The sequence below is a fragment of the Punica granatum genome, chromosome 6 (assembly GCF_007655135.1).
Source record: "Punica granatum isolate Tunisia-2019 chromosome 6, ASM765513v2, whole genome shotgun sequence".
In the NCBI taxonomy this organism is placed as follows: Eukaryota; Viridiplantae; Streptophyta; class Magnoliopsida; order Myrtales; family Lythraceae; genus Punica; species Punica granatum.
Window position 1 is genome coordinate 4,427,220 of NC_045132.1, and position 15,115 is coordinate 4,442,334.

At 36.4% G+C, this 15,115-nt stretch overlaps 1 protein-coding gene across 1 annotated transcript; it reads right to left on the reverse strand.

Moving 5' to 3' along the window:
- Positions 1 to 6,564: 6,564 nt before the first annotated feature.
- On the reverse strand, positions 6,565 to 7,425 carry LOC116211697 (SKP1-like protein 1A). Its single transcript, XM_031546175.1, has 2 exons — positions 7,097 to 7,425; positions 6,565 to 7,008 (listed from the first exon to the last, which is right to left on the reverse strand). The coding sequence occupies exons 1-2, from the start codon at positions 7,376 to 7,378 to the stop codon at positions 6,808 to 6,810; spliced, it is 483 nt and encodes a 160-aa protein (XP_031402035.1). The 5' UTR covers positions 7,379 to 7,425; the 3' UTR covers positions 6,565 to 6,807.
- Between the last annotated feature and the right edge of the window lie 7,690 nt (positions 7,426 to 15,115).

Below are 15,115 nucleotides of genomic sequence, written 5' to 3' on the forward strand. Positions count from 1 at the left end.
AGTGAGATTTCGAATCAACAAAATCTTTAACCAATCTACCGAAAAAAATAATCTTTAACCATACCAATTAGAAGGATTTAGCATTTTTCTTCGAAAACATATGCTTCATGGTTTTTGATAACCACGTATTTTGGTGGAAATTTTAACATCATTTTATTCTATTGGCAAAAGAAAAACAATCCCTATATTCTAGGGACGATTTTTGTGGAGATTCTATTTTACTTAACAAATAGATGAAATAATGTGTTAACGATGCGAATAATTCCGTAATTGTTTCCTTTTCGGCCAAGTCGTAATTGTTCTTAGTTAACCCAATCCTATTGGTGCCTTTTTTTTTTCTTTTTTTTGTGCATGATACTATAGTCCAATAGGCCTCAACTAAGATTAGGGCCGGCAATATTTGACCCGACACGATAACATGACACGGAGTTAAAACGGGTTCGGGTTGGGCAATTTTGGTATTTGGTCTAAACGGGTCCAACCCGTTTAGACACGGTTAATAAGCGTGTTTTACCGGGTTAAACCCGTATAACCGATTATACACGATTAAATCCATTTATTTAGATGTGTTTAATCGTGTTATTTAATCGTGTAATCCGTTAACCCGTTTATCTAATTGAATTTACCAAAATACCATTTCATTAATCCTAATTTTGAAATTTCCTCCTTCGGTCATTGCCTTCCTGTAACCCTTCCTCCTTCCGTTCCGCCTCCACCTCAGTCAGACGAAGCCTCCACCGCTCCACCATCCACGGTCGTGATTCTTTCCGCCGTTCCGCTCGACCTCAACCCCGGCTCGACCTTGCGACCTTGGCCCCGCAACCGCGACCTTGCGACCCTCGACTCAAGCCCTCTCTCCGACCTCAGTGTCTCAAACGAAGCGACGTCAGCTCGGTCCTCGACCTTAGACGAAGTCGACTTCGACTTGGGCTCGGCCTCGCGACCTTGACCCTGGCAAAACCTCGCGACCTCGGCCCAGCGACCTTGAGCCCGCGACCGCGACTGCTACCCCTCGACCCTCAAGCCCTCGACCAATGAGCCCTCAACCTCGACCCCGGTTCGACCGCGTGACGTCGACCTCGGGCATCCCTGCTCTGCTTTGCTCGTTTTTATTTCCTCCAATCTCGAAGGTGGGTTTTGTAGTTTTGATGCCAAGCTGGATGCTAATGCTATGTTGAATACTTGCAGTTTAACTGATTTGTGGAATCAAGAGTTTCTGTCTGTCTCATTTCTATCGATTTATGGAATCAACTGCTAGCTCTTTTTTTGGGTAGACATAGCTCTCTTTTGTTCGTAGTTTCAGTTCTTTCGTGTAATTTGACTGCTTTGCTTTGCGCATGTGGAAAATTCTGCAATAGCATGAAAATTTCGTTGATGATTCTATTATTGGGGAAGTTTGAGCGAGACCATTATGACCTCAACAGTTTGGAAGGGTAAAAGTAGTCTGCAAGCGTATAGATCTGTGGTTAATTAAGGGAGAGATTAGCTCTTGGGAACATCAACAGGTCCATGGAATAGAATACCTCTTGGTAAGAATTGTAGAGCTCTGCTACTTGTTTGCTTCTAATTGATTTTTTTTTTCCACTGAAAAATCAATGATTTGTTTATGTTTCATTTGGGTTTTTTTTAATGAGATTTTCAAATTCAGGGTCATCAAGAAAGGAAGAAACCCTGGGTTCATGATTATGTTAGGTGTACTGGTACGAGAAGCCTTGTAGCTGCAAAGTTCCATTTCTTGCTTTGAATGAAGTTTTCTGTTAGTTTTGCAGTAATATATATTGTGATTATTGAGAAAAATATATCTGCCATTAGACTTATTTTGGATCTTCAACATCAAGTAATGGATTTGCCCTGCTGATTCATTTGACCAAATCAGACATGTAATGTATTTAATGGACTTGGCCTATCGATGAATTTATGTGGTCATTTTTCTTTTTATCCTTACATGTGTATTGATATTCGATTTCCAACACTTTTGGGTTGCAATATTAATGTTCTTCGTTGCTGTAACAACCTTCTCTTCTAAAGCTTTGTGATAAGTAGTTTATACCTCATGTTGCAGGGAAATCCTGTCGAACTAAACATTCAAACGATAAGAAATTTTTTGCAGGGGATGTCGCTGTCTTGGTTGATGGGATGTATCCATTACAGTTTTCTATGTTGATCCTTGATACTTCTCATTCTGCCTGTTTATTCCTTTCCTGATGCCACGGTTGTTATTGGTTCCGAGTCTATTGTACTTGAGTGATTAGGTGATATGATCAAATGTCTTTTTTCTCTCCTCTATTGTATGTTCTTTCTGAAGCATATAAGGTCAAATGAATGTTCAAAGCTGTACATAGTAGGTATATATATGAATCATGATCAGGTCGTGTTAATCGGGTAACCGGGTTGAATGGTTAACCGGGATAGATAAACATGTTGTCTTAACGTGTCAGGGTAACCGGGTTTAATCGTGTCGTGTATAGATACGTGTACCTATCATGACACGTTTCGATAAACAGGTTTAAACGTGTCGTGTACGGGTTGACACGGATATAAACATGTCGTGTTTGTGTATGTGAAACCTGACCGGTTTAATAATCGTCTCGTGTACAGGTACTGACTTCAATGACATGAACCCCGTTTAGACACGATACGATAAAAATTGTCACCCCTAATTAAGATAGCTTCGAACTTGATTTCCGACTATTTTGGGCCGGGATCTCTCCTATATGGAGAGTAGTCTAAGCCCATGTGCATTGAAGACCACATAGATGGTTTCGGATTTAAAACCCATATATGAGAAGTTAGGGCACCAAAATTAGGTCTCTAAGGTAGATACTTGTAGTCCTGCTGAAAAAAAAAAACGGGAGAGACAACGACAGTATAGGATTTCGTGCAACAGAGGATTTCGTGCAGCAGAATAGGTGCCTATATAGTTCGAAACTGCATGCGCAGTTTCAGATATTGGATATTCACCCTTTGGACGGAGCTAAAAATTTTAGGGGAGGTTCCATACTTGTAGTTCTTCAATCCAAACTTCAAGGAACATTCTCTCGAGCCAAACTTTGAGGAGCTGGTTTCACCTATCACATCCAATGTATAACTGATTCTTTCATTGTGTTCCGTGGGGAAATAAAATTGGAACTTCAAAGAAGAAAAGATAAGAACAAGCACACTAATATCTTCTAACAAGAAGAGAACGTATGTGTTATAATGTTTGAACTGAACTTGGATACATAATTTCCTCATATACATATAATTAAACTTATTTTGATCCTTACCTGTCCTCCAAAGTACACGGGCAATCTCTGTACTGACTTGTCCCTTCTAACTCAACTTAAGCTATTGCCCTATTGGCTTCCAGGTATCGTGCCATTAAAGAGAATGAAGCATGCAGGGGCAAAGTAACACTTTGATGGACGCATACATATCATGAAATGTGCGTGAGGAATATCTGCATATAAGTAGGATTCGGGTTTATGATATCGAAAACCAAATAAAAAGAAATAGTCATTATATGTTTTTCAAGTGTTGATTTTACGTATGAATGAATGAGAATTAGTTTGGAGTCCAAGGGTGAACACATTCCATATATACATAGACTCCCTGCCATATATATATATATATATATAGTGTAAATGATAAGTTCGTTCCTCCAAGTTGGGCTCAACAAGCTATAGCACTCAAATAAACGAGTGAAAGAATGTAATGTTGACTCCATCACTTCAAATAAAACAAATAATCTTAAAAAGCAATACGTGAAATACCAAAATCTATACTCTATATAAAAAAAAGAACCTCCTTCATGTTTTTTTCACATTCGTGTGTTTTCACACATAAAAATGCCACTTGTGCCTTTTTGGTTAAAAAATGGCTGCCTTTCAACCAAAAAAAATCCTTCGTTAGAGTCTTTTTCTTTTTCCCCCCGGTAAGTTCCGTTGGTGTGTTTTCGCCATTCAAAAGAATTTTGCTCCGATAATCTATTCTACAATCTCTCTCTACGAAAAAAACTGCCAATTTTCGTCTCATAGACAGTCTGCGTCCCTCCACCACCCCCACCCCACCACTGCCACTCTGAGTCCATGACCGACGCTCACCCTCTGGGTATGTCCGGCTCGATTCAAGCCCATCCTCCATCTCACCAACTATGCTGCTGACCTTTCGAGTTTGTCCGGTCCCTCACACAGCTGCCCTTCTACACGGGTGGTTACCACCTTCGGCTGTCGCTCGACCCTCTCTTCCCCAGTGGTCGCATCTCCTACTCTCAGTTCGCGCCTTTCTGAGCGAAGGATTTCGCACCCCTCTGACATCAAATACCGCTAAAATTGCTTGGCTGCTCAATTCTCTTGCATTTTCCCGCCTCCTTCTTGTGGGAGTGTTATCTTCTTCCAACTTCTCAAACAACCTTCCTCGGTCTTCAAAGTTCAGACCATTAATTCATTCACAGCTCGACCACCCTCCTCCATTACCATCATAATCGCCCCGCTTCTTCCTTTGAGAACCGACTACCTGATGTATTTTGGACAGCCTTGGACATCCTCCAATCCTTTAATTCCCCCCTTAAGAGCTCTTAGATATTTTTCATTGTCGTCTTGACTACAAGCTTCATTATCTTAGCCCAACGTAGATTGCTTAAGAATGTAAGAAGGTCATATATATTAACTTACAGATTTCTCTCTGTGTTATTTTCTATGCTTGGGTTTTCATCCTAGTGTCGCAGCTTCCCTTAGATGGCTCGATGAGTTTGCCCCAAGATAGTCGAGAATTTGACCGCTTCTTTCAGGCATTACATTTGGATTTCCATTCCAACTTTTCATTGATATTATATTATCGAATGCAACAGCTCCTTTTCCATCATGATATAATTTATTAACACTTAGCGCTCCTTATTACTTTGCGAGATTTTGAGTGTTCGACCGAGAGAATTACTACTCTTGAGTTTGCCATATATTCATTCATTAATTGTTTTGGAGTAATGTTTACAGTCGAATTGACTCGCATGGCATGAACAACTGCGGCTTCCAAATTACGCCTTTGGTTTCGATGAGGAAGGATGGCTGAAATTGAGGATGAAGACACATAAGGAGAGTAATGATATTTCATTTTTTTATTTTTCTTGTAATATATAGCAGTGTGAGTCTTTTATTTTCCCCATTTTGTCCGTTGGTGCCCACAGTCTTTTTACATTTTAGAAGGGGAATTTTTTTTTTTTAATTATCGATAAAGAAGAAGTAGGCCACCCGATATTTTCACAGTAGGATGGAAGCTTGTAGCGTGTGTCCCTTGGAGTAGTCGAAATAATGAAAAGAAAATCTCACCCAAAATAAAAAAAGTGCCCCTTTAGAAAAGATATTGTCTCTTAAGTGTTTCTTGGATAAATAAGCTGCTGCTAGATAAAAATTAGAAAGCATTTTTGGAAGTTTAATGATGTTTTTCAAAAGATATATGTGGATTAGTGTAGAAAATGCATGCTTATTTTTCATGTTAAAGGATGTATCTCATTAGCGAGAATATATTGTCGTAGTAAAAGATGTGTTCTTATTTGCTCCTTTGATTTGCTTCTCTGCTTCTTTGATTTGCTTCTTACGTCGTTCTCTCGTGCTTTTAATTGGTTGAAATTTGCTATACCATTTGTAGATTCTAACAAAAAAATTAATGGCTCTGGTGTTGCAATACCTTTGAGAACTCTTTCATTTTTAACTTTGTTTATATTGTAGGTAACAGTAATTGCTTTCTTAGAATTGCTTATGTAGATGTTTTTGTTCCGCCTGATAGAGCTAATTATAAATTTGTGTTTCTGTATGACTATACCCTCTAAAATCCTTAAATTTCTGTACATTAATTCTTTATCATTGATCCTTTTTTTTATCTATATATGGATTTTGGTAATTTGCATAGTCAGAGAAAGTCCCAATTTCAAAAGAAGTGTCAGTGGAACAATACGTCGTTTTAAAGCCTTTTCCTCTCATTTATCTTCCATCCTTCATGGGCCATGATAAGACAAAAAAAAAATCCAGAGCAAAATATCCAAGTTATAATTCATACTTTTGAATTCTATTATGGTTTTCCTTATACAAAGAAGTTCTGCATATGTCTTTTTCATTTTATTACGTAAACTACATAAATCATTATCTTGTTGCACTACAGCTATATTTTTATATTAAGATTTTTCATTAAAAAACTAATTAGAAATTTTACACGTGCAACGCACGTGTCTCTGTACTAATAAAAATAAAAAGGAAACTCTAACAAGAGTTGTTATTAAGAATCATGAATCAGAACGAATCAATTCTAACCGAATCAAATTAAAAGGTCCTTCCATAGAAGGAATCAATTTGTCGATACAGCAATCACTAGTCACTAGTTTATTTGCAGTTCGCGTAAAGATATTTTGTTGTGTTATTGATGGAAGAAAAATTAGTCCCACCCCTAATGGAGATCTTGAAATATTGCACATGTATGTACAATTTATCTTATCTAAGTAGATTTCACATTAATGTTGAGTTAGGAAATCGAAAATAATTCTACGCCGGCAATAAAATATAGCATTCATCTCCCGATCATTCAAGAAATACAATTCAGATCAACAAATTCATCGGTGATACTCCCAACTCGCCATGGATAAAAAGGCATAAGTATACTTCTAGCAAATTAATGAATGAGCCAAGAAGTAATACATGCTTAATGGATCGTGAGTTTGCATCATAAAGGAACCTTACTGATCCTTCCTCGTTGGACCAATCAAGAGTTTTTACACGCGGAAAAAAAGTAATATCAAAATTGTATAATGACCTATTCTGGTGTAATCTAAGTGGTAAAAGATCAAATAATCTCATCAGAAGACTGTTCATCATCGAAGGCCCACTGGTTCTCTCGCCGAATCTCTGCCTCCTCCTCGGCCGAGTAGTCGTTCTTAATGTTGAAGATCCTGCGGATCTCTTCTGTACTCTTGCCCTTGATCATGTCTGCCACGGTTTGGCATGTTAGGTCCAGCAGACTCTGGATGCTCAGATAGTTTGCAGCCTGACAAAAAAAAACCCTCGTAATAATAGGCCAAACAATTTCAGTTAAAAACAGGTGGATCGTCGGACGGGATCAAACGATCACTCACCATGGTGAGATCGAAGAGGGTCTCCTGATCAACTTGGACAAAGTTGGCGTCCCAAGCCTTGAGCACGTCCTCGGAGCTGCTGCTGGCCTCAACGTGCTTCTTGCTGTACTCAATCACCTTGGCGAGGACCTTGCTGCTGACGTTGGGGAGGGGGATCGCATTTTCAGCGCAGCCATCCTCGATCATGTGCTTGATCGTCTGGGACATGACCGCCACCACCTCATCCACCTCGAAAGTCTTGCCGTCAGAGCTCTTTAAAATGATCTTCCTCGGAGATGACATCTTCGGAATAGACGACAGAGCTCGAATCGCTATGGTAGAAAATTTGATTTGCCTTTTTAAGGTAAATTCGCTATGGTGGAAGATTGTGATCATGGGGTAGGTCTTTCTATAGAATGCGACCTGCCAATGAGGATACAAAGTCGGCTTACGACCACCAGTCGAAATCTGACACGTGTACTGCGATCTTATTGGAAATATTTTTATTTTTGGGATAAATTTTCTGTTATAAGCAACTCCCAACAATCGGATATGGGAAAAGTGAACCTTTCTCAGAACCCTCTCGACGGAATTCAGGGGAAAATCTTTGAGAGAGATAGATTTCCAATCTTAAAAATGCGGACGTATATTTTCATAAGAATAAATTGATAAACACATCAGTTTTTCGGGATATCTATATATCTATTTACTATCTATATCTAAAAATAAATTGATAACCACATCAATATTTCTGGAAACTTATCTATCCATATCTGTATTTACATCTATCTATATCTATATAAAGTGGAGTTATGATGGGCTCGGTCATATGACTTCAGAACATCCAATACCATATTGGAGATTCTAACATACGTTATAAATAGAGTCCTACACGTAATATATACATATATGTATATTCAAATTATAATTGAATCTATATATGTTTATCTATTTATTTTTTATATATAATATAATAAAGCATAGATGTGGAGAGCAAGATGGTCTCAAAACATCAGGATCACTGAATGAAATTATCTTTATTTTTTATTTATTTTTAATTTTTAGAATCACTTTTAATAAAAATGAATAATGATAGTTTAAAAAAAATATTTTATGATGAGATCCAAATAAAACAAAATATTTTTCTAATTTTTTATCATATATTTTTAGTTCCATAATGTTTAAACAAATCACAATTTTGTTAGTTGTGAAAACTGAATGAACATGATTTGTTTTATAGGATATCGATGCAACAAAATATTTTTGAAAGATTTTGTTATCTTCATTTATTTTTGTTTAAGATAGAAACTAAATATTTAATTACGAGGTCATTTACAGTTAAATGCACTTTGTTCCTGACCCATGAGGTCAGTTTGGATTTGTCCCCTTACCTTCAAATTTTTACGGAGTACTCCCAGCCTTATCGTAAAATGAGTAAAACGCCCCCTTAACCAAATTACGGTCAAAATTTCAGCCAAAAGAGGGCACATGCCAATCGATAAAGGGAAAAAAATGTCACACTCTAATTATAAAAATATCTGCAAAAAGAAAGAAATTATTAGGGCACGAAATTACTCTCCAATTATCAGAGTTTGTCCATTGACCGTTTCAGATTATTCGGAAGATGGTTCTCATTCTCAGTTATCTGACGCATATGAATTGCTAGAGCTACTAAGAAATGAGATTTAATTGTTCTATAGTCCACTGATTCAGAATTCAACTGCACAAAATTTTATTCCCATCAGCATCACAACCCGCTTCATGGTTTCGACAAGATCTGGAGACATATGGGTTTTACAATTGACTCACAGTCCAGTTGCAGTAGGAATGTTGCTGTACAATTTCACGCCTTAATAATTTTTTTCTTGTTCTAGTTTTTTTTTTTTTAAGTAGAGTGTGACATTTTTGCCCCTTATCGATTGGCATGTTAGTAGCATGTGCACTCTTTTGGCTGAATTTGTTTGAAGGGGTAGCTTGCTTATTTTACGGCAAGGTCAGAAGGTAATACGCTAAAATTTGAAGATGAGGAGGCAAATCCAAACTCACTTCATAAATGCGAGGCAAAGTGCATATAGCTCTAAATATTAATATTGAAATAAATATAAACTAATATATTTATACATTAGATAAATAAATATTATATAATAATATACTTTTTCTGATAGTATATGATTATGTGGACGATATTTAGTATAGTTTTCTTTTGGATTTTGAATATTTAAAAATTGAACTAATATTTTTTTGATAAAATATCATTATAATAGAATATTTTTGAAACATTTTTTTGAAGATTCTTATCTGCATAAATTTTTATATTCTTGAATATATTTTATTTAAGATAAATTAAAATTATTGCCTAATAAAATCAATATATTAATATTAAAATAATTATATATTAATGTGTTTTATACATGTAAAAATATTAAAATAAATAAAATATGTCTTTTGATAATATATGGTTGTGGGTAGGGGCAATCTTGATATAACATTTTACATATTTATATGTGAAATTCAAGTAATATCATATACATACTTGTATATATAATATACTTTTATTGATTGTAAATTACAATTTATAATAATTTTAAACATGCATACGATCATAGAATAAAACTGACAAAAAAAAAGAATCACGTTATATTTCGTGCATTTGCATGGGCTTTCATGATTAGTGTAACTAAAGCATAAAATAATTCGTTGGTAACGCGAATAATTTCATATTTGTTTCATCATTTACGTCAATCTTTTCTCTCTGTTTTTTTTTTCTTTTGATGTACATTACATGGTTTGCGAAGTCCAATATGTCTTCACTGATTCATGTTCAAACTCGGTCAGTCCATTAAATGATAACTCTTTTCAAATTGTAGATTTTTTCGTTCACAAGCAATAAGAAATTTTTGCCATTCGACAAACTAGCTAATCGACGGCCTCGGTTTTAATTTCTGTAAACAGCAAGAGAGTTGTGAATGAGTCGGATATGCTTGAATTTGGCTCGGCTTGAAATGATCAAGGTTGATGTTTATCAAGAATCACTAGCCACGGTCGAGCTCCATCGGCATAAGATATCACCCGCTGAAGGCCCGAAAGTTTGGAGCAATTAGAAGTTGAGGGCTGAGAGGGGTACAAGGAGAATTGGGATTTAAGGAGTTGAATTGAAAGATAAGCGGAGGAATATAGAAAATTAGATGATAACTCGCGCATCGTGGGATTAAAAAAATATAAAAATATTCTAATATATATCTAAAAAACTGTATTTTCCATTATGATAGAGAAAATAATTCTTAAACAATGATATAAATAACAATCATAATAATCGAATAAATTATCTCTTTATATTTAGATTTTTTTATAAAAAGATATATATATTAATCAGCTAAGAAAAGTATGATTAACAAAAGAATTCTAACAAAAAAATTTACATTAATAAAATAATCATATAGCTTATTTTCAATATTGACTCTTCAAACATTGAATTGTTTGTCAAACAATATTAATCCAACTATGTGAATTTAGAGAGAAAAAAAATAAAAACTATTCAACTATTTTTTTTTTACGTAAACATATGATTAATGATCATAATAAAATGAAAAATTGCATGTAAATGGGAACTTGACAATAATAAAGTATAGCGGGAAAGAAGAACCTGAAGACGGAGCTTGGAGGGGAGGAAACAGAACACTAACCCACCAAAAAAAAATAGAACACAATGTTTGTAATTATTTACCACACAATTAATAGGATTTTATAATATGAGTTAAAGAAAATGTAATAGGAAATGTCATTTATGAATTATTTCATTGTTAACCTAAAATTAGTAAATAATATTAGATCGTGCATATTTCAAATTTTTTTTATAATATAATATTTTGATATGAGATATATATGCAGATCATTTCCTTAATAATTAATAAAAGAATATTTCTTTCCTTTTTATTAAAATACTCTATTATAATATCTATATATACACAACAAAATGACATCTACTCAATTAGAATATAATAATATATTGTATATCACTATATATTCAATTTCTTTAATAGTAAATAAGAAAATATTGTGAATATAAAGGTAATCTATGTAAGAATATTTTCTTCATCATAAACTAATAGAAAATTTCATTAGCATAGATGTTGATAATGTGACAACACGAGAAAACTCCGTTTCGTATTTTTGAATATGTGACCGTGTGAGAATACATGTAAGGAATTTGTTATTATTATTATTATTATTATTATTATTATTATATATATATATAATCATTATGAATCGATTATTTGTGCCAATGAGTCAATATGGATGTTCTGCACTTACTTATGAGGACCAAGGCCACAGCCAAACCGACACTTGAGCTAAAATTAGTCTCAACCAATATGCCAGATAGCTCGTGATGTGATTAAAAATAAAGTATGATTATTAACAAAGTTTGATGAGATCCCACTTGCCTATGAGGTACCGATAGAGGACTACAAAACTGGAGCATTCTCTCGAGCCAATTAAACTCTGAGTAGTATCACATATCATGTTTGATGCAGAAACGATTGTCTGATTGCGTTTAGTCGGGGAATCTGATTTTAATAGTGTGTTTGGTTTTAGAGTTGAGTTGAGTTGAGTTTTGATTTTAATTGGGTTGTAAAGATTGTATTGTTGAATTATGAGAAAAAGTGTGAAAAAGTAATGAATAGTTGAGAGAATTTAGTATTAAAAATTGAATTGAGTATAATAGAATTGTATGTGGGTTTATGTATGGGCTCCACTTTTTTTACTTTGAAAAGTTGATTTTTATTGTATAGTAAGTAGAGTTAAAGTTAGAATTAAAATTTTAAAATCTAATTACAAAATGATGAATACAAGGATACTAATGTCTCTTCTAATTAGAATTGAAAACATATGTTAATGTTTGAACTGTTAGCTGTAAATTTTGGCAAAAATTAATGCAAAAAAGTATTCTAATTTCTTGTGAAGATTGGAATGGTCCAACTTAACTTTTCATTATGTCGAAGAACAGATAAATAATATGTCCAGTGTTTCATAAAAGAGGAAATCGAAAATTATTCTAGGCTAATATCTAAGACTACCAAATACATCAACAAGCAAAGATAGCAAATGCCCAACTTGGAGAGAATGAAGCGGAAGCGGTCACGACCCAATGCCTTTGTGAAGATATCTGCTAATTGAAGTCTTGTAGGCAAATAGTTGGTAGCCACGACACCAAACTTGAGATGTTCTTGAACGAAATGACAATCTATCTCAATATGTTTTGTTCACTCGTGAAAAACATGATTAGCTGCAATGTGTAATGCGGCTTGGTTGTCGCAGAATAATTGAGTCAATGTAGTCATATGTACCCCAAGAGCAGAAAGAAGACTCCGCAGCCAAATGACCTCACTAACCGTTGCCGCCATTGCTCGATATTCTGCTTTAGCAGATGAGCGTGAGACTGTTGTTTGTTTCTTCGTTTTCCATGAAATCGGACAGCCTCCAAGCATAATGAAATAACCCGTAACAGAACGACGGGTCAAAGGCAACTTGCCCAATCTGAATCGCAAAAAGCTTCCAACTTGAGAGAAGTAGGCCGTAGAAAAATTCTCTGACCAGGAGATTATTTCAAGTATCGAAGAACTCGCATGGCAGCATCCCAATGGTCCTGGCGTGGTTCCTGCATGAATTGTGCTAGAATATGAAGAGAATAACTGATCTCTGGTCTGGTGATGGTCAAATAAATAAGTCTCCCGATCATACGTCTGTACTTGGAAGGATCCAATAATAAGTCACTAGAACTTGTGGACAGTCGATGATGTTGCTCCATGGGGAAAGGCGATGGTCGCGATGCCAACATGCCACATTCAATCAAAATATGGAGAACATACTTTCTCTGATTTAGGAAAAGTCCAGAGCCCATTTTGGTGACTTCAATGCCCAAGAAGTATTTCAATGGTCCCAAATCCTTTATGCGGAAGCATTTATCCAGATAACCTTTGAAAGAGTCACATTGACTAGAACTATTGCCCACTATAATTAAATCATCAACATAAACTAGTACGCCAAGGAATACGTCACTTCGAGTGAAAGTAAAAAGGGAATGATCTGCACCTGATTGCATAAATCCATACTGCCGAAGAGCAACAGCAAATTTCGAGAACCAATTCCTCGATACTTGTCGCAGACCATATAGAGACTTGCGCAGCCTACACACATTTCCATTCCTCAATGTAGAAAAACCCGAGGGTATTTCCATGTAAACTTCCTCGTTTAGATCCCCGTGCAAAAAGGCGTTATTGACATTCATTTGGTGAATCTGCCACCCCTTAGCTACGGCAATTGTCAATAAGCATCGCACAGTTACTAGTTTGGCTACTGGTGCAAAAGTCTCATGATAGTCAACTCCTTCCACCTGCGTGAAGCCATTTGCAACTAATCGTGCCTTATACCGTTCTACACTTCCATCGGCCCTGCACTTCACCTTATATACCAACTTGCACCCAATGGGACGTTTGCCAGAGGAGAGTTATTCAATCGTCCAAGTGTTATTCAATTCAAGAGCCCGAATTTCTTCTGCCATTGCAATTCTCCATCTCCGATCCCGGACGGCATCTCGATAAGTTGTGGGCTCTCTGTCAGAGTCAATGGCAACTTGAAATACTTTGTGATATTTAGAGATATTCAAATAATCGATAAATCGTTGAATAGGGTAGGACATACTTGAAGAGTTCGAGGAGGTGGATGGACTAGGAGAGGGGGTCTCGTGGCAAGCAGTGCGGACAATGAAGTCTTTTAAATGCTTGGGTAGACGAGAAACTCGTTCTGATCGTCGCAAAGCCACTTCTTGTGAGACATTCCCCTTATTCATATTTAACTCCGTGTCATTCGAATCCTCTAATTCCGTCTCCGAATCTTCAAAAAATTCGCCCAATTTTCTAGGGCCATCTGGGCCACTTTCCGTTCTCTCAAGCCTGCTCCCCCTCAATGTTGAAGTCCGACCTGCTTGCTTCTTTATTTGGACAGCTCCAGGCCTGCTCCCTCTTACTCCCGAAGTCTGGCCCACTCATTTCTTTGCTTGTACATCTTTTATAGCCCGTGAATTCAGACCAGGCCCCTTATTGCCTTTGGGCCTTTCTCCACTTGCTTTGGCCCGACTTGGGCTGGACTGCCACCTTCCAGTTTTTGGGCTCGACTCTTGCTGTCTCGGCCCATGCTTTGCTGGACTGTGATTATTTTGTTCAGGCCGACTTGGTCCAGAATGGTTATGGATGGAGACCCAGCCGTAAATAATGGGCTTCCTTGCTTCGGCTATTGTGGTTCTTCATTCTCTACGACAAAAGGAAATATTGTTTCGCAAAATCGAACATCCCTTGACACGAACATTTGTCTGCTCTTCAAGTCATAAAGTCTCCAACCCTTTTTTGCATGGGGATATTCAATAAAAATACATTTTCGTGACCTGGTTCGAATTTATCCTTGGTCCGGGAATGAGCATAACATAGTGACCCAAAGACTCGTAAATTCGAGTAATTGGGTGACTTGCCGAAAAGTACCTCATATGGAATTTTGTTGTTGAGCAGAGACGTCGGGGTGATATTTATCAGATGGACTGTTGTCAACACACATTCTCCCCAAAACCGTGTCGGTAACGAAGCCTAAAACATAAGTGCTCGTGCAACGTTGAGAATATGTCGATGCTTCCTTTCAACCCGACCATTCTGTTGTGGCGTATCTGTACAGGATGTCTGATGTATATTTCCATGTGAAGAGAAAAAATCTTGTAGCTCCCTTGACAAAAATTCCATCCCATTATCACTTCTCAGGACTTTAATCGTGTGATCAAATTAATTCTTAATCAGGTTATAGAAATCAATGATAAATCGCCGAGCTTCAGATTTTTCTCGCAGCAGATATAACCACACACTTCGACTAAAGTCGTCAACAATAGTCAGGAAATAATTAGCCCCACAACTGGCTTTAATTTTATACGGTCCCCACAAATCACAATGTATCAACTGGAATGGATACTCATCTTTATTCATACTCGAATGAAATTGAGAG

What these genes read in the sequence shown, in the direction of transcription:
- LOC116211697 (XM_031546175.1), bottom strand. Translation starts at nt 7,378, where the DNA reads ATGTCATCTCCGAGGAAGATCATTTTAAAGAGCTCTGACGGCAAGACT. An exon ending in CCCTCTTCGATCTCACCATG is followed by an intron (nt 7,009 to 7,096) that starts GTGAGTGATCGT and finishes TTTTTTTGTCAG; the next exon opens with GCTGCAAACTATCTGAGCAT.